This window comes from Capricornis sumatraensis, chromosome 13 (genome assembly GCF_032405125.1).
Source record: "Capricornis sumatraensis isolate serow.1 chromosome 13, serow.2, whole genome shotgun sequence".
In the NCBI taxonomy this organism is placed as follows: Eukaryota; Metazoa; Chordata; class Mammalia; order Artiodactyla; family Bovidae; genus Capricornis; species Capricornis sumatraensis.
In genome coordinates, this window is record NC_091081.1 from 30,360,289 (window position 1) to 30,380,368 (window position 20,080).

At 42.2% G+C, this 20,080-nt stretch overlaps 1 protein-coding gene across 2 annotated transcripts in view; it reads left to right on the plus strand.

The window, feature by feature from the left end:
• The first annotated feature begins 959 nt into the window (after window positions 1–959).
• Window positions 960–20,080, plus strand: part of PDSS2 (decaprenyl diphosphate synthase subunit 2) — a 261,145-nt gene continuing 242,024 nt past the window's right edge. For both annotated transcript variants that reach the window (XM_068985223.1, XM_068985225.1), the window contains exon 1: window positions 960–1,367. In XM_068985223.1, coding sequence (XP_068841324.1) covers window positions 1,087–1,367 — 281 coding nt within the window. In that variant the 5' untranslated portion in view covers window positions 960–1,086. The remainder of the gene's footprint in view (window positions 1,368–20,080) is intronic.

Below are 20,080 nucleotides of genomic sequence, written 5' to 3' on the forward strand. Positions count from 1 at the left end.
TTTTAGGATTTGAAATAGCTCAGCTGGAATTCCATCACCTCCACTAGCTTTGTAATAATGTTTCCTATGAAGGAAAACTGTTTCCTATAATTTAAAAAACATGGGCGGACACAAAGGCTTTGTGCCCAGGAATCCCACAGGGCTCTGCTCTGTATCAGATCCTCCATGGTGACGGGGCACATCCTTCTAGAAGTGCCTGTCTGCACCCTTTCAGGAGGCACAGCTGGTTCTGCCTGAGCTGCACACAGGGGAACCCAAGGCTCAGTGAGGAGCCAGAAGCAAGGACCCAGGACAGACCCTGGGGAAATAAAACACAAAAAACACCCTTTCTGCGAGGCCGGGCCACATTTCATAGGTTGGGCACAGATGATATGAGAGAATGCCCTCACGCCTGTTCACTACCACTGCCAGAGTCTGGCAGGATAGCCTCCCAGAGGAACTGGCGCCTCTGCTCCATCCCTTTCCCCCGGAAGGGCTGGGGGCCAGCAAAAGACACTTAGCAGACACCGACCCTGGTTCAGAACACATATTTATGCGTGCCTACTCCGTGGTGGGCACTGGGTATCCTACGATGAATCGGACTCTGCCCAAACTCCAGGGGCTGGGACACCGCTCGCCCATCTCTGTCACCCTCTGCCCTGACAGGCCAGGAAGAGGTGGGAGGGGCTGAGGTTTGCACCCTACCCCGCCTTCCCGGGATCACCTCCAGAGCCCCGCCCCTTCGGGGAGTCCGGGCTGCGCCGCAAAGTAGGGAAAATTCTTTGCCGCAGAACAGCCCGCCTCCGTCTTTACGGCAAGTCGTATTTCACTCCTCTAATATGGCGTTCCTCATTTAGGCAGCGGCTGTGGTTTCTACCATAGATGGACGTGGGCAGTGCTGGGTTGAGGGTGTTGTGTGTCTAACCCAGACTGCGGGATCTGCAGTTAAAGTTCGTTTCTGGTCACGACTCCAAAAACCCACCCTCCTCTTGAGGGTCAAGAATCGCCGCTTTTTTCTAGTTCCCGCAAGTTCCTCATCTGTCCCTGGCTTGTTCCCCGCGCCACCTCCGGACACCCTCAAGTCCCTGAAACCCTCAGACTTAAACTATGAGCCTTCGGCAGCTGCTTTTGCGCTTGCCCCGTTATCTTGGGGCCTCGGGTCCCCTGCGTGGCCCCCTCGATACCATCTCCTCGGTGATCTCCTGGCGTGGTCAGTCCTCCAGGTCCCCGGCCCAGTGGAGCCAAGTGGTGTCAGAGGCGGAGAAGATCGTGGGCTACCCCACCTCCTTCATGAGCCTCCGTTGCCTGCTGAGCGACGAGCTCAGCAACATCGCTATGCAGGTGCGGAAGCTGGTGGGGACTCAGCACCCTCTGCTTACCACAGCCAGGTGAGCTACACCTTCTCCCTGACATACTCTCACCCACTCTAGTCCTTTTTCCTGGCGGATACACTTTTCCAGCCTCTCTCAGACTGACTGCCTGTTTATTTCTTTTTACTTAGTTTCCTCAGCCTTCCTAGACATTCGGTATTGTGTCTTAGTCCACTCACCTTAACATACTTTTATTAAGATTTGCGATGTAAGAATGAGAACACGTGCGATTTCCGCGTTTTTGCTTCTTAGCTATTGAAGGTGAAGTTGCCTCGGTGATTTGTGGAAACATTGAGTAGGGATGTGGGTTTGAGTCACTTCCTAGAAATGGTCTTTTAAAAGTGGGATAGTTTTATTTTCGGTTCTGCATTATTCAGGAAGTCACCTCTAGAAAGAATGGGTTGGGGGGAGATAGGTCAAAAGTTAGGCAGTCATTTGCAACTTTTGTCTCAGGCTTGAAGCAGGAATTTATCCAGTCAGTATTCATTTTCCCTTGGGATTTTTATCACTTTATGCTGGACTGCTACTGTGAAACCTGCTTTTAGGACTTGAAGGACCACAACTTTTGGTTCCATTTTTTAAAAAGTATTTCTAAGTATTTTCTCAGCATAGGAATATTCTTTACATAACTCTAGTACAATAAGCAACTTACTTGTCCCCTAGGGAACATTTGGCAATGTATGGAAATATTACAACTGCGGCGTGCTACTGGTGTTTAATAGATAAGAGGCCAGAGATGTTATTAAACACCCTGCAGTGCCCAGGGCAACTCCCTACTATGAAGAATTAGGCACACTAAAACGTCAGTAGTACCATTGTGGAGAAATCTTGGAGAAAATTATCATTTTTCTTAAATGTTTTCTTAAAGAAAAAGTACAAACTGTTGAAATAATTGTAGGTTCACATGCAGTTGAAAGAAATACTATAGAGAGGTCCAATGTATCCTTTGCAGTTTTGTCCCACAAGCAGGATGTTGACACTGATACATTTCCATCACTACAGGGATCTCTCATATTGCTCTTTTATAGCTACCCTTACTTCCCTTTCTCTTGCTTTAATTTTTTATGAGACATCTGCTATTTCTTTGTTGCTATAAAAGTTACCAAATAGCAATACCGAATAGCAGTTGTAGAGAGGTTTTATTTCTTGGGCATCATTCCCAGTTATCAGGAATGTCATTTTATGAGTAGGTTAAACTTGTTTTGAAGCTGAAATTTCCAGAGATTCTAGATGGTACACACTCAGAACACACAACATGTATCTTTTAAAGCTTAATAGTGAGAGGAATGAGCTTACCACCCAGTTGAAGAAATATAACTTTGATCAATCCTGTTGAAGCTGTCTCTATTCACTGGTTTATCTCCCTGATTCCCCACTGAACTGAATTGTGTTTATTTTTCCTTTTTAAAGTTGCATGGGAGTTTTCTTTAATAGTAATGTGTTTAATAATACTCATTTTTAAATTTTACAAATATTGTACTTTATTGCATGTAGTCCTTTGTGACTTGCTTTTTAAATTTGTCGTTGTTTCTAAGATTTATCCCCGTTGTGTTAACTATACTTCGTTAGTTTTTCACTGATGTGTGAGATTCTACTATGTAAATACCATAGTCTTCTTTCCATCAGCATTTGGATTGTTTGCAGTTTGTGGTGTTAATGAAAAGTACTGCTGTGAATATCCTGAATGTGTCTTCTGGAGTACTTGTCTTGAGAGAATAAAGGAGTGTGTACACATGGTCAGCTTTAGGAGATAATAACAAATTGTTTTCCAAAGTGGTTATACCAGTTTACATTCTTACTAGCAGTGTCTGAGTTCAAGTTACTCTGTGTTCTCACAACACATGAACCATGAAATGTCTTATTTTTTGCCAGTCGAATAGTGGGTTTCTCTGTATGTGATGGGAATATGGTAGTGTTAGCAGTGGAGGATGTGGTAGTACAGTGAGCCCTCCAGATCCTTGAGTTCACAACCACAGATTGAACCAGTTGTAGGTTGAATATATTCAGGGGGCATATTTCAGAAAGTCCCCCTGAAACAAAACTTGAGTTTGCTGTGCACCAGGAACTATTTTTATAGCACTGATATTGTATACAACCATTTACTTAGAATTGGCATTGTAAGTAATCTAGAGATGATTTTAAGCATAGGGGAGGATGTGCCTTGGATTATACACAGACATTGTGAGAGACTTGAGAATCCTTAGATTTTGATATCCAGGGGGGTTTCTGAATCTAATCCCCTTGGACTACATATTGCATTGTGCACATGCATATTGTAGTGTCTATTCTAAAGCATTGACATGAAAAGGGGAGAACTCGCAAAAGCCTTAGTGATGTGCATATTCTGAGAATTGCAGTTCATCTACTTGTCAGAGTATCAATTGGGGTCTTAGAGAAGACTCCTTCTGAGACCACCAGAGACACTCTAGATGAAAGGTTGTAAGACTAATGGCTCTGAAACTTTCCTGATTGTAGCCTCCCCTGCCTGCCTGTCCTCCATCTAATACAGTGAAAGAATTGGAGAAAGTTTCAGCAAAGCCATAGTAACATATGTGGATTACTTTATTTTGTAAGAAAAGAAGGAGTTAATCTGTATGTAGTTTTGTTACATGTTTAAATTCTTTTAACAGTCTAAACTCACAGGCAGTCAGTGAACAAAAAACTTTCGGGGAGGTGATCATGTATACATCTATTTCAGCAAAGAAGCAAGCATTTGATCCATAGGGTAGGCAGATTGTGGTTATTGTAAATTATAGCTAAAAGCATGGATTAAGTAGCTGTTTTGTTTCACATGCTGCACCTTACTTTGTTGAAATCTTGTTGGCAAAGCATTGATAATTAAGACAGAGAGTGTCTCAGTATGCTAGCCAAAGGACACAAAGACCCCATATAGTTAATATAGAAGACCATAAAAAGTTGGATTTGGTAAATTCTTTTGCTTAGTTCCGTTTTACATTTTGAGATTCCATTATTTACTCATATTGATATTCTGATCCCTTGGGTCATTTTACTTTTTGGGTAGAAAAACATAGTGTATTAGGGAGGAATCATACCTGATAGCCCTAAAATTTAGATGTACAGTGACATTTTTTGGCAAACGAGGAGAAAAGAAGGAAATCACCATAATTCATTATTCACTACCTTTTCTTTCTTTATGTAAGCTATCTCATCAAGAAGAAGGGAAAGAGCCTAGAACTTAATTTTATAACAGTTTAATTGAGAAGTGAGATTAAATTTAAAATCTTAGTTTTCTGACTGTTGAGTTTTAACTTTCTCACTCTCCTGTTTCACTTTCATCAAGAGGCTCTTTAGTTCTTCTTCACTTTCTGCCATAAGGGTGGTGTCATCTGCATATCTGAGGTTATTGATATTTTTCCTGGCAATCTTGATTCCAGCTTGTGTTTCATCTAGCCCAACATTTCGCATGATGTACTCTGCATATAAGTTAAATAAGCAGGGTGACAGTAGACAGCCTTGAGGTACTCCTTTCCTGATTTGGAACCAGTCTGTTGTTCCATGTCCAGTTCTAACTGTTGCTTCTTGACCTGCATACAGATTTCTCAAGAGGCAGATCAGATGGTCTGGAATTCCCATCTCTTGAAGGATTTTCCACAGTTAGTTGTGATCCACGCAAGTTGAAGGCTTTGGCATAGTCAATAAAGCAGAAATAGATGTTTTCTGGAACTTTCTTGCTTTTTTGATGATCCAACAGATGTTGGCAATTTGATCTCTGATTCCTCTGCCTTTTCTAAATCCAGCTTGAACATCTGGAAGTTCTCGGTTCACGTACTGTTGAAGCCTGACTTGGAGAATTTTGAGCATTACTTTGCTAATGTGTGAGATGAGTGCAGTTGTTCCATAGTTTGAACATTGTTTGGCATTGCCTTTCTTTGGGATTGGAATGAAAACTGACCTTTTCCAGTCCTGTGGCCACTGCTGAGTTTTCCAAATTTGCTGGCATATTGAGTGTAGTACTTTAACAGCATCATCTTTTGGGGCTTGAAATAGCTCAGCTAAAATAGTTGAAATAGAAACTTGAAATAGTTTAGTTGCTCAGTCATGTCCAAGTCTTTGCGACCCCATGGACTGCAGCATACCAGGCTTCCCTGTCCTTCACCATCTCCTGGAGTTTGCTCAAACTCATGTTCATTGAGTCAGTGATACCATCTAACCATCTCATCCTCTGTCACCCCCTTCTCCTCCTGCCTTCAGTCTTTTGCAGCATCAGAGTGAAAAGTGAAAGTGAAAGTCACTCAGTTGTGTCTGACTCTTTGTGACCCATGGACTATACAGGCCATGGAATTCTCTAGGCAAGAATACTGAAGTGGATCAAACCCAGGTCTCCAGCATTGCAGGTGGATTCTTTACCAGCTGAGCCACAAGGGAAGTCCAAGAATACTGGAGTGGGTAGACTATCCCTTCTCCAGCGGATCTTCCCAACCCAGGAATTGAACCAGGATCTCCTGCATTGTAGGCAGATTCTTTACCAACTGACCTATCAGGGAAGCCCTTTCCAGCATCAGGGTCTTTTCCAAGGAGTCAGTTCTTCACATCAGGTGGCCAGAGTATTGGAGCTTCAACTTCAGCATTGGTCCTTCAATATTCAACCCAGTGAATATTCAGGGTTGATTTCCTTTAGGATTGACTGGTTGATCTCCTTGCAGTCCAAGGGACTCTCAAAAGTCTTCACCACCACAGTTTGAACATTGCTGATGGGAATGTAAAAATGTTACAGCCACTCTGGAATACCTGACTTGCCTCTTGAGAAACCTGTATGTAGGTCAGAAAGCAACAGTTAGAACTGGACATGGAACAACAGACTGGTTCCAAATAGGAAAAAGAGTACGTCAAGGCTGTCTACTGTCACCCTGCTTATTTAACTTATATGCAGAGTACATCATGAGAAACTCTGGGCTAGAAGAATCACAAGCTGGAATCAAGATTGCCAGGAGAAATATCAATAACCTCAGATATGCAGATGACACCACCCTTATGACAAAAAGTGAAGAGGAACTAAAAAGCCTCTTGATGAAAGTGAAAGAGGAGAGTGAAAAAGTTGGCTTAAAGCTCAACATTTGAAAACTGAGATCATGGCATCTGGTCCCATCACTTCATGGCAGATAGATGGGGAAACAGTGGAAACAGTGTCAGACTTTATTTTGGGGCCTCCAAAATCACTGCAGATGGTGATTGCAGCCATGAAATTAAAATATGGTTGCTCCTTGGAAGGAAAGTTATGACCAACCTAGACAGCATATTTAAAAAGCAGAGACATTACGTTGCCAACAAAGGTATGTCTAGTCAAGGCTATGGTTTGTCCAGTAGTCATGTATGGATGTGAGAGTTGGACTATAAAGAAAGCTGAGCCCCGAAGAATTGATGCTTTTGAACTGTGGTGTTGGAGAAGACTTGAGAGTGCCTTGGACTGCAAGGAGATCCAACCAGTCCATCCTAAAGGAGATCAGTCCTGGGTGTTCATTGGAAGGACTGATGTTGAATCTGAAACTTCAATACTTTGGCCACCTGATGCCGAGAGCTGACTCATTTGAAAAGACCGGGATGCTAGGAAAGATTGAGGGCAGGAGGAGAAGGGGAGAACAGAGGATGAGATGGTTGAATGGCATCACCGCCTCAATGGACATGAGTTTGGGTAAACTCCGGGAGTTGGTGACGGACAGGGAGGCCTGGTGTGCTGCAGTTCATGGGGTGTCAAAGAGTCTGACACGACTGAGTGACAGGACTGAACTGACTCTGGAATACAGTTTGGCAGTTTTTTATTAAATTAAACATACATATAACATACAACCCAGTAATCACACTTGAGCATTTATTCCAGAGAAATAAACACTCACATCAAAACCTATACAGGAATGCTTATAGCAGCCTTATTTGTGACAGCTAAGAACTGGAAACAACCCATACCTCACTGAAGGGTGAATGGCTGAACAAACTGTGGTGCATCCATATAATGGAATAGTTGTTGTTTATTTGCTAGGTTGTTTCCAACTCTTTGTGACCCCATGGACTGTAGCCCTCCAGACTCCTCTGTTCATGGGATTTCCCAGGCAAGAATACTGGATTAGGTTGCCATTTCCTTCTCTAGAGAATCTTCCTGACCCAGAGATGGAACCCAGGTCTCCTGCATTGCAGGCGGATTTTTTTAACCACTGAGCTACCTGGGAAGCCTTGGAACATCCTTATGGTGTTGTTGTTCAGTCGCTAGGTCACATCCAGGTCTTTGTGACCCCGTGATCTGCAGTACACCAGTCTCCCCTGTCCTTTACTATCTCCCAGAGTTTGCTCAAATTCAGTGTCCATTGAGTTGATGATGCTGTCTAACCATCTCATCTTTTGCCACTCTCTTCTCCTTTTGCCTTCAGCCTTTCCCATCATCAGGGTCTTTTCCAGTGAGTAGGCTCTTTTCATCAGGTGGTGGAAGTATTGGAGCTTCAGCTTCAGCACCAGTCTTTCCAATGAATATTCAGCGTTGATTTCCTTTAGGATTAACTAGTTTGATCTCCTTTCAGTCCAAGGGACTCTTAGCACCAGAATTTGAAAGTGTCAGTTCTTCAAACTATATATACCAGCACACAAAAGAATGCAGGTTTTTAAAAAGTGCCAAAAATGGAATAAGGCCTGTAGTTTTGTTAACAATAATATACTGTTATTTTTTAAATTTTATTTATTTATTTTTGGCTGCACTGGATCTTTGTTGCTGTTGCAGGTTTTTTCTAGTTGTGTTGTGCAGAGTCTACTCTGTAGTTGCAGTGAGCACGTAGGCTTCTCATTGTGGTGGTTTTCCCTGTTGTAGCGCACATGCTCTAGGGTGTGCAGGCTTCAGTAGTTGTGGTGCATGGGCTCAGTAGTTGGGGCTCACAGGCTTAGTGGAATATTTCCGTACCATGGATTGAACCCCTGTTCCCTACATTGGCAGGCAGACTCTTTACCACTGGACTACCAGGAAAGTCCCAGTGTTAATTTTTAGTTTTGGTATTATCCTACAGTTGTGTATGGAAGGAAGCTGGGTGAAAGATACATAAGGACTTTATATCCACGAGTTCTGCATGTATGTGGATTCAGCCAACCGTGGATCAAGAATATTTGGGGGAAAAAATTCCAGAAATTTCCAGAAAACAAAACTTGAATTTGCTAAGCCAGGCAACTTTTGATATAACATACATTGTATCTACTACTATTTGCATAATATTTCCATGGTATTAGGTATTGTAAGTAATCTGGAGATGATTTAATGTAAACTAGAGGATGTGCATAGGTTATATGTAAATACTACACCATTTTATATAAGAGACCTGAGCAACACAAATTTTGAGGTCCTGTAACCAATCCCTCTCTGGATACCTAGTGGAGACTACTATTTTTACGTCTTTCTGTTAGTCTATAATTATTTTGTTATTTTGAAAAGCTAAAAAAAAAATCACCTCTAACAGAGAATGAATGGATGGATGGATGGATGAACAAATGAACAAACAGTAAGTAACCTGCAGGACAGGAAGCTTACATGTATGTTTTAGCTTCATCTCTGTCAGTAGGTGTCAACAGTGTGACCTTAAGTAAGTTATTCCATCTCTGGGCTTTAATTTCCTAAGCAATGAAATAAGAAGTTTGACTAAATGATTTCCAAAGGTGTTGCCAATTCTGCCTAGTGGAAATTGGTATTGTAACTGAGCCCGGTAGCTAAGGGAGCTGTCGTCACTTCTCAGACAGGTAATGATGAGTAGATTGAATGCAGTATATAATACAAATTTATCATCCTTTTCCTACTGTTTAAAAATCCTGAAAGGTCAGGGAAAAAAATATTTTCTTAGACTCATAAATCTGACCTGAACTGACGTGAGATCATTCATAGTCTTTCTTTATCCAACTTAATGTGAATATTCTTGCATTTTGCTACAGAAATATAAATTTGTTTGATTCCAGGGTGCTGCCACAGATTATTCTGGAGTGCTAGGTGAATTGCACCTTTGTAAACTCAGAAAAATGTTGAATTTTGAAAGACATTCAGTTTCAGAGACTTTGGATGAGATAGTGGACCTGTCCAAGCCAGACAGTGGTATGCAGGGTGGAGGAGAAGTCCCGGTCTGTGTGTGGATGAGTCATGTGGGAGAGGCTGAAGGTCATGACGGTGTATCAGTCTCCATCTTCTCCCAGTGTTGCCTGCACCCCATGGCCGTTGCCATCTTGCTGTTGTTGTTGCTTAGTCGCCCAGTCATGTCCAACTCTTTTGCGACCCCATGGATTGGGGTTATCTGGGCTAGAATACTGGAGTGAGTTGTCATTTCTTTTCTCCATGGGGTCTTCCCAACCCAGGGATCAAACCCACATCTCTTGCATGGCAGGCGGATTCTTTACCGCTGAACCACCAGGGAACTAAATGTAATTATCCATTTGTGCAAAATATACATTTTCATATATTTATTTAAAATTGTTTAATATTTATTTAATTTTTGGCTGTGCTGGGTCTTCATTGCTCACAGGTTTTTCCCTAGCTGTGCTGAGCAGGGGCTATTCTGTAGTTGCAGTGCCTGGACTTCTCATTGCAGTGGCTTCTCTTGTTGCAGAGCATGGCCTGTAGGGCACGTGGGCTCAGGAGTTGCAGCTCCTGGGCTCTGGGGCACAGGCTCAATAGTTGTGGCACATGAGCTTAGTTGCTCCAAGGCATGAGGGATCTTCCCTGATCAGGGATCAAACCCATGTCTCCTGCGTTGGCAGTTGGATTCTTTACCGCTGAGCCATCGGGGAAGCCCTATATTTTTCTTTTTAATCATTTAAATTTCTATAAATCGTATTATTTTTGAGTACTTCTAGCTTTTATGAATTCGCTGCATATGCTATCTATTGTCAAGAATTTAAAGCTTTTAATAAACATGGAGGACACTTAATTGTTTAAAAGGTAATGAATAATATTTTTTTTCATGTAGAATTGGTTAAATTTTTGTTGTTTAACATAGCTGATTCCATTGTGCAATATGGCTTTGTTTTCATTGATTACCCTTGACAGATTTGACTCTTAGGATAAAATTTTTGTTTAAATATTTTGTCTTTTTACTGTTGCCTTGAGAAAACTATGATCTGTATTTCAGGTTTAGATAGATGGGATCAATTTGGTATGCCTCTAATGGAGACAAAATATGACATTTAGTCCCTCTCTTAGAGGGTGTTGATACCTTGGTAGAGACTTTTTGTTCCTGAGTTTACTGCAGTTTCTTATTACCTAAAAAACCTTATTAGTCTTTTCTGCATGGTAAAATTCTCCAGAGTTCTTTGAATTTATTATTGTATATTTAATTTTAGTCTCTTCCATGTTTATGAAAGACCCTTTCTAGACTCAGTTCTGTAATTACTGTACTGAAAGCCTACCTTACTTATGAAAGACTTTTTCTTGGATGACTTGGAGAAAATTATAAATTTTAATTCATTCCACAAATATTTGAGGTGCTCTTGGCATGGATATACAAACAAGAATAAGACATAGTTGCTGCCCTTCAGGAATTCATGAGAGGCAGTATAGTGAGCACGAGCTCTGAAATCAGACTATCCTGACTCTGCCCCTACCAAGGTATGGGATCTCAGGAGGTTTACTTAACCTCTCTGTGCCTTAGTTTCCTCATTTGTAAAATGAGGTTAATAATGGTACATGTTAGTATGTCTTAGAGTTTTATGAAGAATAAATGGGCAAATATAGAAGAGTACTTGGAACATAAAAAGTAGTCACATTTTAGCAGTTATGCTTATTATTAGAAAGTTTTTTTAGTTGGGAGGCATGCAGATAGAGGATATTGAGATAAATTCTATAATATGTATGAGCAATATGCAGAGGGAAAAAAATCTCTAGAGAAAACTAAAGACTTCCAAAGTTGAGGTGACATACGAGTTGGGACATGTTGGATGAGAAGGAAATAACTAAGGCTGGAAAAAAAAAAGACATGAGAAGTTGCCTAGCAAAGTGTAGGGAAGTAGTAGTTAGGTATATGCTGAACACGTGTACAGGCATGTTGATGGATGAGGCAAAAAGAATAGATTGGAAATGTCTGCTTCTTCTAAGATAGGATAACATGCTGCAAACAAGTAGGAAACTGGATAAAAAATATGAACAACTGTATTCTGCTTAGGGTACAGGGAGCACAAGCTTGTGATCCCTGTGAGTGCGAAAACAAATGAGGTGAGACTAGGATCACTGCAACTTTCTCCTGAGAGGTGCATTCGAAACAGCAGCACAGAGAGAGGAAACTTCAGCAGAGGATGCTGGCACTGCTGAGTTGAAGAGATGGATCAGATTTGGGGGAGGCTGAGGCAGCTGGAAATGTGGGACAGAATGCAGAAGAGGAGAGAGCATGCGCAGAAGGGCTCCAGAAATCTCAGGTGCCCACTTGAGTCTGTTGCTGAAAACTGAGCAGCACACACACAGGAGGAAGCTCGCTGAGGCTGGAGCGCTGTAAAGCTGCATAACTCTCAGAGTTCTTGGGGAACTGGGAGACATTGACTGGACAGTGTGGAAAGAACTCTTGGATCAGCTGGACACTCTAGAGAACCCAGAAAAATTATGCCTTAGTAATGGGACAAGGAAGTATTCTTAATGCCTACTAATTAATGTTAGCTCAGAGCTAGCAGGTAAAAATCCTCAAGAGGATTGGGTATTTTCCTTTTGCCAACTCTCTATTATCTGGGTAATGACCAGAGATGCATTTGGGCAAAAAAATCTTCCAGAAGGGATTTGGCCTCTTATCCAAGAACCGAGGGTCTTAGATTTGACTGAGAGGCCGGGACTGTCTATAGTAGGTCAGATATAGGTCTGACCTATAGGTCAGATAGTAGGCCTCAGATAGGTCTCTGTTCACTAGACCTGGAGTTATTTGTTTTTGATTATTTAAATCAAAACAGATCTTAGTGGGATGGCTGTTGGTTTGAATTCTTGGGTCTGATCAATTAAATACAGACAGGGATTTCTGCCTATCACAACAAAACCTGAGAATTACCTAGTATTCCCAATATCCACCTTGCTGCCTCTAAGAGTCACCATGCCCCCTTTGCTTCTGGCAGTTAACTACTTCCACTAGATCCAGCCTTTCCTGGGCTACTACCATCACTTTCTGAGTCCAGGGAGTCCATTTCATTTGTAGTCTCTCCTACCTAAATCCTTAGCCCTTTCTAGAAGCCACTTAAGTGACTAGTAATGATTGTGGGATACCCTTCACTAATCTTTTTCTTGTGTCAAGAGTGAAGATGTTACCGAATTGCAAGTCTGTGTGCCTGACACACAGTGAAGCCAATCAATACAAAAACATTAGAGTTTGGAACAGAGAAAGGTTTTATCACAGGTTCCTAGAGAGAGGTGATGGGTGTCTCATGCCCTAAGAACCCCAAGGTTAGTGAAAGCTTTCAGCAAGTCCCTTTAAAAGCAAAAGGTGAGAGATGGGCGTGGTTAGTTGTTGCAGACTTGGTGCCAGATCCTTTGCTCTTGAGGTCAGGTAATGATGTTGTCTTGAAATCTCTACCAAATGAATGTTATTCTCTGTCTCGATAAAAAAGGGCAAGGTTCAAGGTTCAAGGCACAACTTTCATTCTCTGAGGTCCCAGTCTTGGCTAAGAGGAGCAGATCTCAGTTGGCAGCTCTCTCAGGGCCAAGTCCCCAGATACTGCCCATCCATAGCCAGGCTCCCACACCTTGCCTAGTTGTCATCTCTAAGGGAGCCAGGCACCCAGCCCCACTGGCCCTCAGTCTCCTCAGGCTCCCCAAGTTGGGGAGACCAGGTCTCGTGGCCTGCAACCCAGGCAGACAACTGCTGCTATTACGTCTCAGAGACAGGGATGGGGGAGAGGTTCACTGTTGCCTCAAGGCCTGAGCCAAGACAGTCAAGAGCCTTAATCAGGGCTCTGGACCCTGCAGGATGTAGTCCCCAATCTGTTCCCTGGGTCCTCCAGCTCAGCCGCTGACCCAAGGTTGGGTGAACTGGAGGGCCTCCAGGAGAAGGCCTAAATCTTCCTTTTACCTCACTCTCTACCTGATGACCGTTACACCACTGACTGTTGGCTGAATCCCTTCTCTAATATCCCTCATTGACAGTTACTTGTGGGCAGGGCCTACTGTGGCACTGACCAGTAGCTGAGCAGGACAACCAACAGTTGCTCATGGACAGGTGTTTGCTTGTGGGCAGGGCCCTGAGGACCGACCAGTGGTTGAGCAAGACCTGTTGCCTAGTAACGGGGTGTTCCTAATGAGGCACAGCAATGGGTACCTGCTAAGGGCTGGGCTTATCCTGCTCGTTTACAGAAAGAGTCTTCTGGGCCCAGTCAGGAGACCCGGTAAAAGCAGTATGTTAAATGAATAAAAGTTTCATATAGTTTGAATAAAGAACAGTGGTGAGAGGATAGCATCTTTCCCATGCATGTGTGCTAAGTCACTAGAGACGTGTCCAACTCTTTACAACCCTATGGGCTGTAGCCTCTCAGGCTGCTCTGTCCATGGATTCTCCAGGCAAAAAATACTGGAGTGTGTTGCCATTTCTTCCTCCAGGGGATCTTCCCAACCCAGGGATTGAACCCACATCTCTTACATCTCCTGCATTGACAGGCAGGTTCTTTACCACTAGCTCCACTTGGAAGCCTATCTTGCCCATGGGATTTGCTTATTCCAAGATCCGCCCCATACAGTCAGAACCATTTTCATACTGGGCGTTGCAATTTAGCTTTGTAATTGTAATAGCACGTGGCCAGTGCAGCTCTTAGCACACAGCCCTTGCTGTGTGCTGTTACCTGGACCCCTCCCACAAGCTACCAACTGTCAATGAGTGACTGTTGGTTGTCCTGGTCAGCCATTGGTTGACACCACAGTAGGCCCCTCCCATGAGCAGCCAACTGTCAGTGAGCAGCTGTCAGTGGGCCATTCAGCCAACCATCGGTGGAATGGTGGTCATTTGGTATATAGTGAGGTAAGAGGTGAATCCTGGCATCCCCTGCAGCCCTCCAGTTCACCTGGCCTCGGGCCAGTGGGTGAGCTGGGAGGCCCAGGGAACAAACTGGAGGCTGTTTCCAGCAGGGCTCCAGAGCCCTCATCAACCCACTGAATTTGACCCAGGTCTTGAGGCAGCAGTGAACATCTCCCCTCTCCCCACCTTTGGGACCTGGTGGGGGCCTGCCGCCACCCCTCCTCCACCTCCCTTGAGCGGCCTAAGGAATCTGAGGGCCAGTTGTGTCCTGGCAGCCTGGCTATGGATGGGCGGTGTCTGGGGACCCGGCCCTGAGAGAGCTGCCAACTGAGACCTGTCTTTCTTCGCCAGGACCAGGACCTCAGAGGGGGAAAGTTGTGCCTTGGGACCTGGCCGTTTCTTGTCAGAACAGAGAGTAACGTTCATTTGGTGGAGATTTACAGGAATATCGTGACCTGACCTCAAGACTGTTTGCAACAGCTAACCAGGTCTCTCCTTCAACTTTCTTAGAAAAGGGCTTTGCTGAAGGCTTTTGGAGAGTTGGGGTTTTTAAGGCATGGGCCATCCTTAAATGCTCCTTGCACAGCCCTTAATAAACCTTGCTATGTTCCAGACTCTGACATTTTGGTATTGTTTGGCTGCACCGAGTGTCAGGCACACAAACTTGCATTTCAGCAACGGTTTCAGTCAAGCATCATCCTCTGTCATAGTAACTTAATGCCAATTTGTAATTTTAGTTGTTTAAGAACCATATCCATACAGTGTTTATAATTTTCATATTAATACACATTTAAAGAACATCTTAATAAAAATCATTTAAGGCATACTGGATAGCTGAATTTTTACCCTTTAAAAATATTCTAAATATTGCTCAAGGTTGAGGAATACTGACTAGCCTGTGTTCTTAATTCTGGGCCCAGTTAACAAAGTTGGTTGTAGGTTCTAAAGTGCTATAACACTTAATTCTTTGTGGTTGAATTTTAACGAATTAGGATTCAGATCTCCACATCTCTCTTCCCATGTTCCTCATTACTGCATCACCAAATGCTTTTCATCAATATGTATTCTATAATTGTCCTTGATTCTTCTATAGGATTCAGAATTTTCTTGTGTGTGTGTGTGTGTGTGTGTGTGTGTGTGTGTACACACCTGGGAGATTTTTTCATTGCCAAAATTTATTTATCTCTGTTTGTGGTTTTAAGAGCTTAATGAATGTTTTCCCAGGAACAGCTACCCTAGAGTAGGTTTTAAAAATGGATACTAGATGTTAACCATTCAGATAGTTGTTTCTGATTTAATCCTTATTCAAAGTTCTAGATACAAATCTTTGGTTTATGGAGTGCAGCTGGATTTGCTTTTTTCCTGTGACTCACCAGTGTCTTCTCAAAGCCTTTCATTTTTTTCTATTTTTGTGCACTGAAACTTCATTTTAACAAATATTTAAAAATAGCTTTAAAAATTACCATTCTCTTGGAATCTCCTTGGAAGTTTATTTCGTTTGCTCCAGAGATTTTTTTTTTTTATTAAGCAAATTGATTTGCTTTTATTTCCAGAATTGTGAGGCTGCAGATACTTCTAGTGAATATTATGTCATATTCTAAAAACTTAGTAGTGTGTTTTGAATGTTTCAAGCACTGGTAATTTGCATAAGCATATTCTTTATAGTGTTTAATAATTACAGGGCTTTGTGACAGATACTTTCTATATCTTAAATGGTTAAATGTCATCAAATAAATGAAATGTATTTTATCCTCAATAATAGTGGCTTCACAAATCTTCATCAACATTTCTTTGTAACTTTAGGCTGTTTCTTTTATATTACTGTGTATTTAAAAGAATGTCATTTAGTTTCATAGGACTAACAAAGCTTTTATTAAAAACATTTTTATGTAGTTATATTATATTTAAGTATTACTTATTTTTTCATGTCCTTATTATTCCATAGTGCCTCTGATTAAAAATAAGCATGACTATGTGACAAAGTGTGCCTGGTATGAATTTATGGGTATGTAGAAAAGAGCCTCAGAAATAAACATCCTGGTCCTGGCTCCAGCATTTTAACCTACTTTAAAAATACTTATGGATGTACCTGGGCAACTTACGGAAAAACTGAGATGGAGCTTTTCCATCCTCGATGACTTTAACTGTTTCATAGGATATGTTAAAAAAAATAATTTCTTGATATTGAATGTTTGTTAGAATAATATATTCATTTGTTAAATGGTCAGGGTAATGTCTCTTGCCCCATAAAAGGGTAGTCCTGGGAGCTTGATAGTTTAATTTTTCTTGAAACGCTATTGAATTTCTGATTATCTATGTGTCAGTTTTCCAGTGAAGAATTTCTTTTAAGTTCCTAGTTGATACTCTCTTGCCACCTGTTTGCTGCCTATTCCACTTCCATTTAGTGGTGGGTTGGGGAATGCATATGGATTTTAATTTTAACTTGGATATTGGAATTTCAAATAAATTTTGTTTAACTTAATTACAGTGAGAGCATAATATTTTGTAAGGAGCACTGCAGTGAGGGAGGCAGTACTGGCTGAGGTTTAGAGAAGAGCATGGGCTTGTGAGCTAACCAATACCCAAATTTGAATTCCAGTACTGCCATTTCCTAGCTGTGTGAACTGCAGAATATTTTGAGCCTTGTTACCTGATGCTGAAGCTGAAACTCCAGTACATTGGCCACCTCATGCGAAGAGTTGACTCACTGGAAAAGACCTTGATGCTGGGAGGGATTGGGGGCAGGAGGAGAAGGGGACGAGCGAGGATGAGATGGCTGGATGGCATCACCGACTCGATGGACATGAGTTGAGTGAACTCTGGGAGTTGGTGATGGACAGGGAGGCCTGGCGTGCTGCAATTGATGGGGTCGCAAAGAGTTGGACATGACTGAGCGACTGAACTGAACTGAACCTCATCTGTAAAAGAGATGACATTATTATTATTCACAAGATTGTAACGAGGATTACAGCAGACAAATGCTCTATAAACATCACTGCTGTTATTAGCTATTATTTGTGCCCAGTAATTTTTTTTCTGTGATTTTAGATTAGTTTTCCCCCCCCCATTGCCTATGTTTACTTGAAGGATAGTTTTAGGAACCCAGAGAGATACTTCAGATGAAAATGATTTGAAAGGTATACTTCACTGTACAAATATGAGGTGGAAGTTGAGTATTATGACTGTTATTATTAGAAACATCAGTTGAAGCTGTTTAATATAGTGGAAAGAGCATAGTTTTGGAAGCAGATTGACCTCTTCAGACATGGCTTATGTCATTTACCAGCTGCTATTGGACAGGTTGACTACTCAGAGCTTCAGTTTTCTCATCCCTGAAAATGAGAATAATAATGCCTATCTTGTGGAGTAATGATAACACCTATCCTGTTGTGAGGCTTGAATGAAAGGCCTAGGGGACAACATAGTTTCTTTCCCTGTTTCTAAGTGGAGAATAGGAAATGTCCCTGGCAAAAACAAATATCCTTTCTGAAGCAAAATGCAGATTAATTTTGGGTTAGAGTTTATTGCAAATAAGATAGGATCAACCAGTGGGTTAGGTGGATAACTAATGGGTTAGGAGGATGAAGAAAGTAGGGGTACTGGTTAACTTGTGGCCCTGAATTAGATTTTAGAATTTGAAATGATTTAGTATAAAGAAAGGAGTTCAAGCTAGGAATACAGTTGGCTGCTGTGAGTGTGTTATAAACCAGACAAAGTAGAAAATAAGGAGCCAAGGGATCTCTTAGCTGGGAGAGAACAATATATGTCAAGATCTCTTAGCTCTATTTTAGCAATGAGTAAGGTATTATCTCTCTTTTTCTTTTTTTAAAAACTCTTGCCAAGAATAAAAGAGAAATGTCTGGGGATGGTAGATCTCACAAAACTTCCTTTTGGGGTTTAAGCTAGTGGAGGTGATGGAATTCCAATTGAGCTGTTTCAAATCCTGAAAGATGATGGTGTGAAAGTGCTGCACTCAATATACCAGCAAATTTGGAAAACTCAGCAGTGGCCACAGGACTGGAAAAGGTCAGTTTTCATTCCAATTCCAAAGAAAGGCAATGCCAAAGAAAGCTCAAAGTACCGCAAAATTGCACTCATCTCACATGCTAGTAAAGTAATGCTCAAAATTCTGCAAGCCAGGCTTCAGCAATACGTGAACTGTGAACTCCCTGATGTTCAAGCTGGTTTTAGAAAAGGCAGAGGAACCAGAGATCAAATTGCCAACATCCGCTGGATCATGGAAAAAGCAAGAGAGTTCCAGAAAAACATCTATTTCTGCTTTATTGACTATGCGAAAGCCTTTGACTGTGTGGACAAGAAACTGTGGAAAATTCTGAGAGAGATGGGAATACCAGACCACCTGACCTGCCTCTTGAGAAATCTGTATGCAGGTCAAGAAGCAACAGTTAGAACTGGACATGGAACAACAGACTGGTTCCAAATAGGAAAAGGAGTACATCAAGGCTGTGTATTGTCACCCTGCTTATTTAACTTATATGCAGAGTACATCATGAGAAACACTGGGCTGGAAGAAACACAAGGTGGAATCAAGATTGCCGGGAGATAATATCAATAATCTCAGATATGCAGATGACACCACCCTTATGGCAGAAAGTGAAGAGGAGCTAAAAAGCCTCTTGATGAAAGTGAAAGAGGAGAGCGAAAAAGTTGGCCTAAAGCTCAACATTCAGAAAACGAAGATCATGGCATCTGGTCCCATCACTTCATGGGAAATAGGTGGGGAAACAGTGGAAACAGTGTCAGACTTTATTATTTTTGGCACCAAAATCACTGCAGATGGTGACTGCAGCCATGAAATTAAAATATGCTTACTCCTTGGAATAAAAGTTATGACCAACCTAGATAGCATATTCAAAAGCAGAGACATTACTTTGCTGACTAAGGTGTGTCTAGTCAAGGCTATGGTTTTTCCAGTGGTCATGTATGGATGTGAGAGTTGGACTGTGAAGAAGGCTGCGCGCCGAAGAATTGATGCTTTTGAGTTGTGGTGTTGGAGAAGACTCTTGAGAATCCCTTGAACTGCAAGGAGATCCAACCAGTCCATTCTGAAGGAGATCAACCCTGGGATTTCTTTGGAAGGAATGATGCTAAAGCTGAAGCTCCAGTACTTTGGCCACCTCATGCGAAGAGCTGACTCATTGGAAAAGACTCTGATGCTGGGAGGGATTGGGGGCAGGAGGAGAAGGGGACGACCGAGGATGAGATGGCTGGATGGCATCATGGACTCGATGGACGTGAGTCTGAGTGAACTCCGGGAGTTGGTGATGGACAGGGAGGCCTGGTGTGCTGCGATTCATGGGGTCGCAAAGAATCTGACACGACTGAGCGACTGAACTGAACTGAACTGATACTCTTTTCCATGGGTAAATTGGCTGCCATCTGTTTAAGCAGTCATTGCTGCTATTGGAGCTGTATGAACACTTAGACATCACAGTAGTTAGAGGTCTAAGGCAAGTTTTTAGATATGGCAGTCCCCACTCTAGCTTTATGGATTATGAGCAAGGTGTCTAGTTTTAAAAATGCCTATCAGATGTTGACCTCTCACTGGATAGCATTTTGGTAAAACTTCCTGCATATTGATAGATCCTACCCTTCTATGATGTGGAGTCAGAGACTCCTTAGTAGCTTCCTGTGTTCTATAGGATACAGTTTGACCTGTGCATGGCAAACCATCCCTTCCTTCTCTAGTCACTTCTGGCACTCCCCTCTTTCCACCGTAGGCAATAGCCATAGAAGATAAACCAGCTACATTCGTATCTGGTTAAG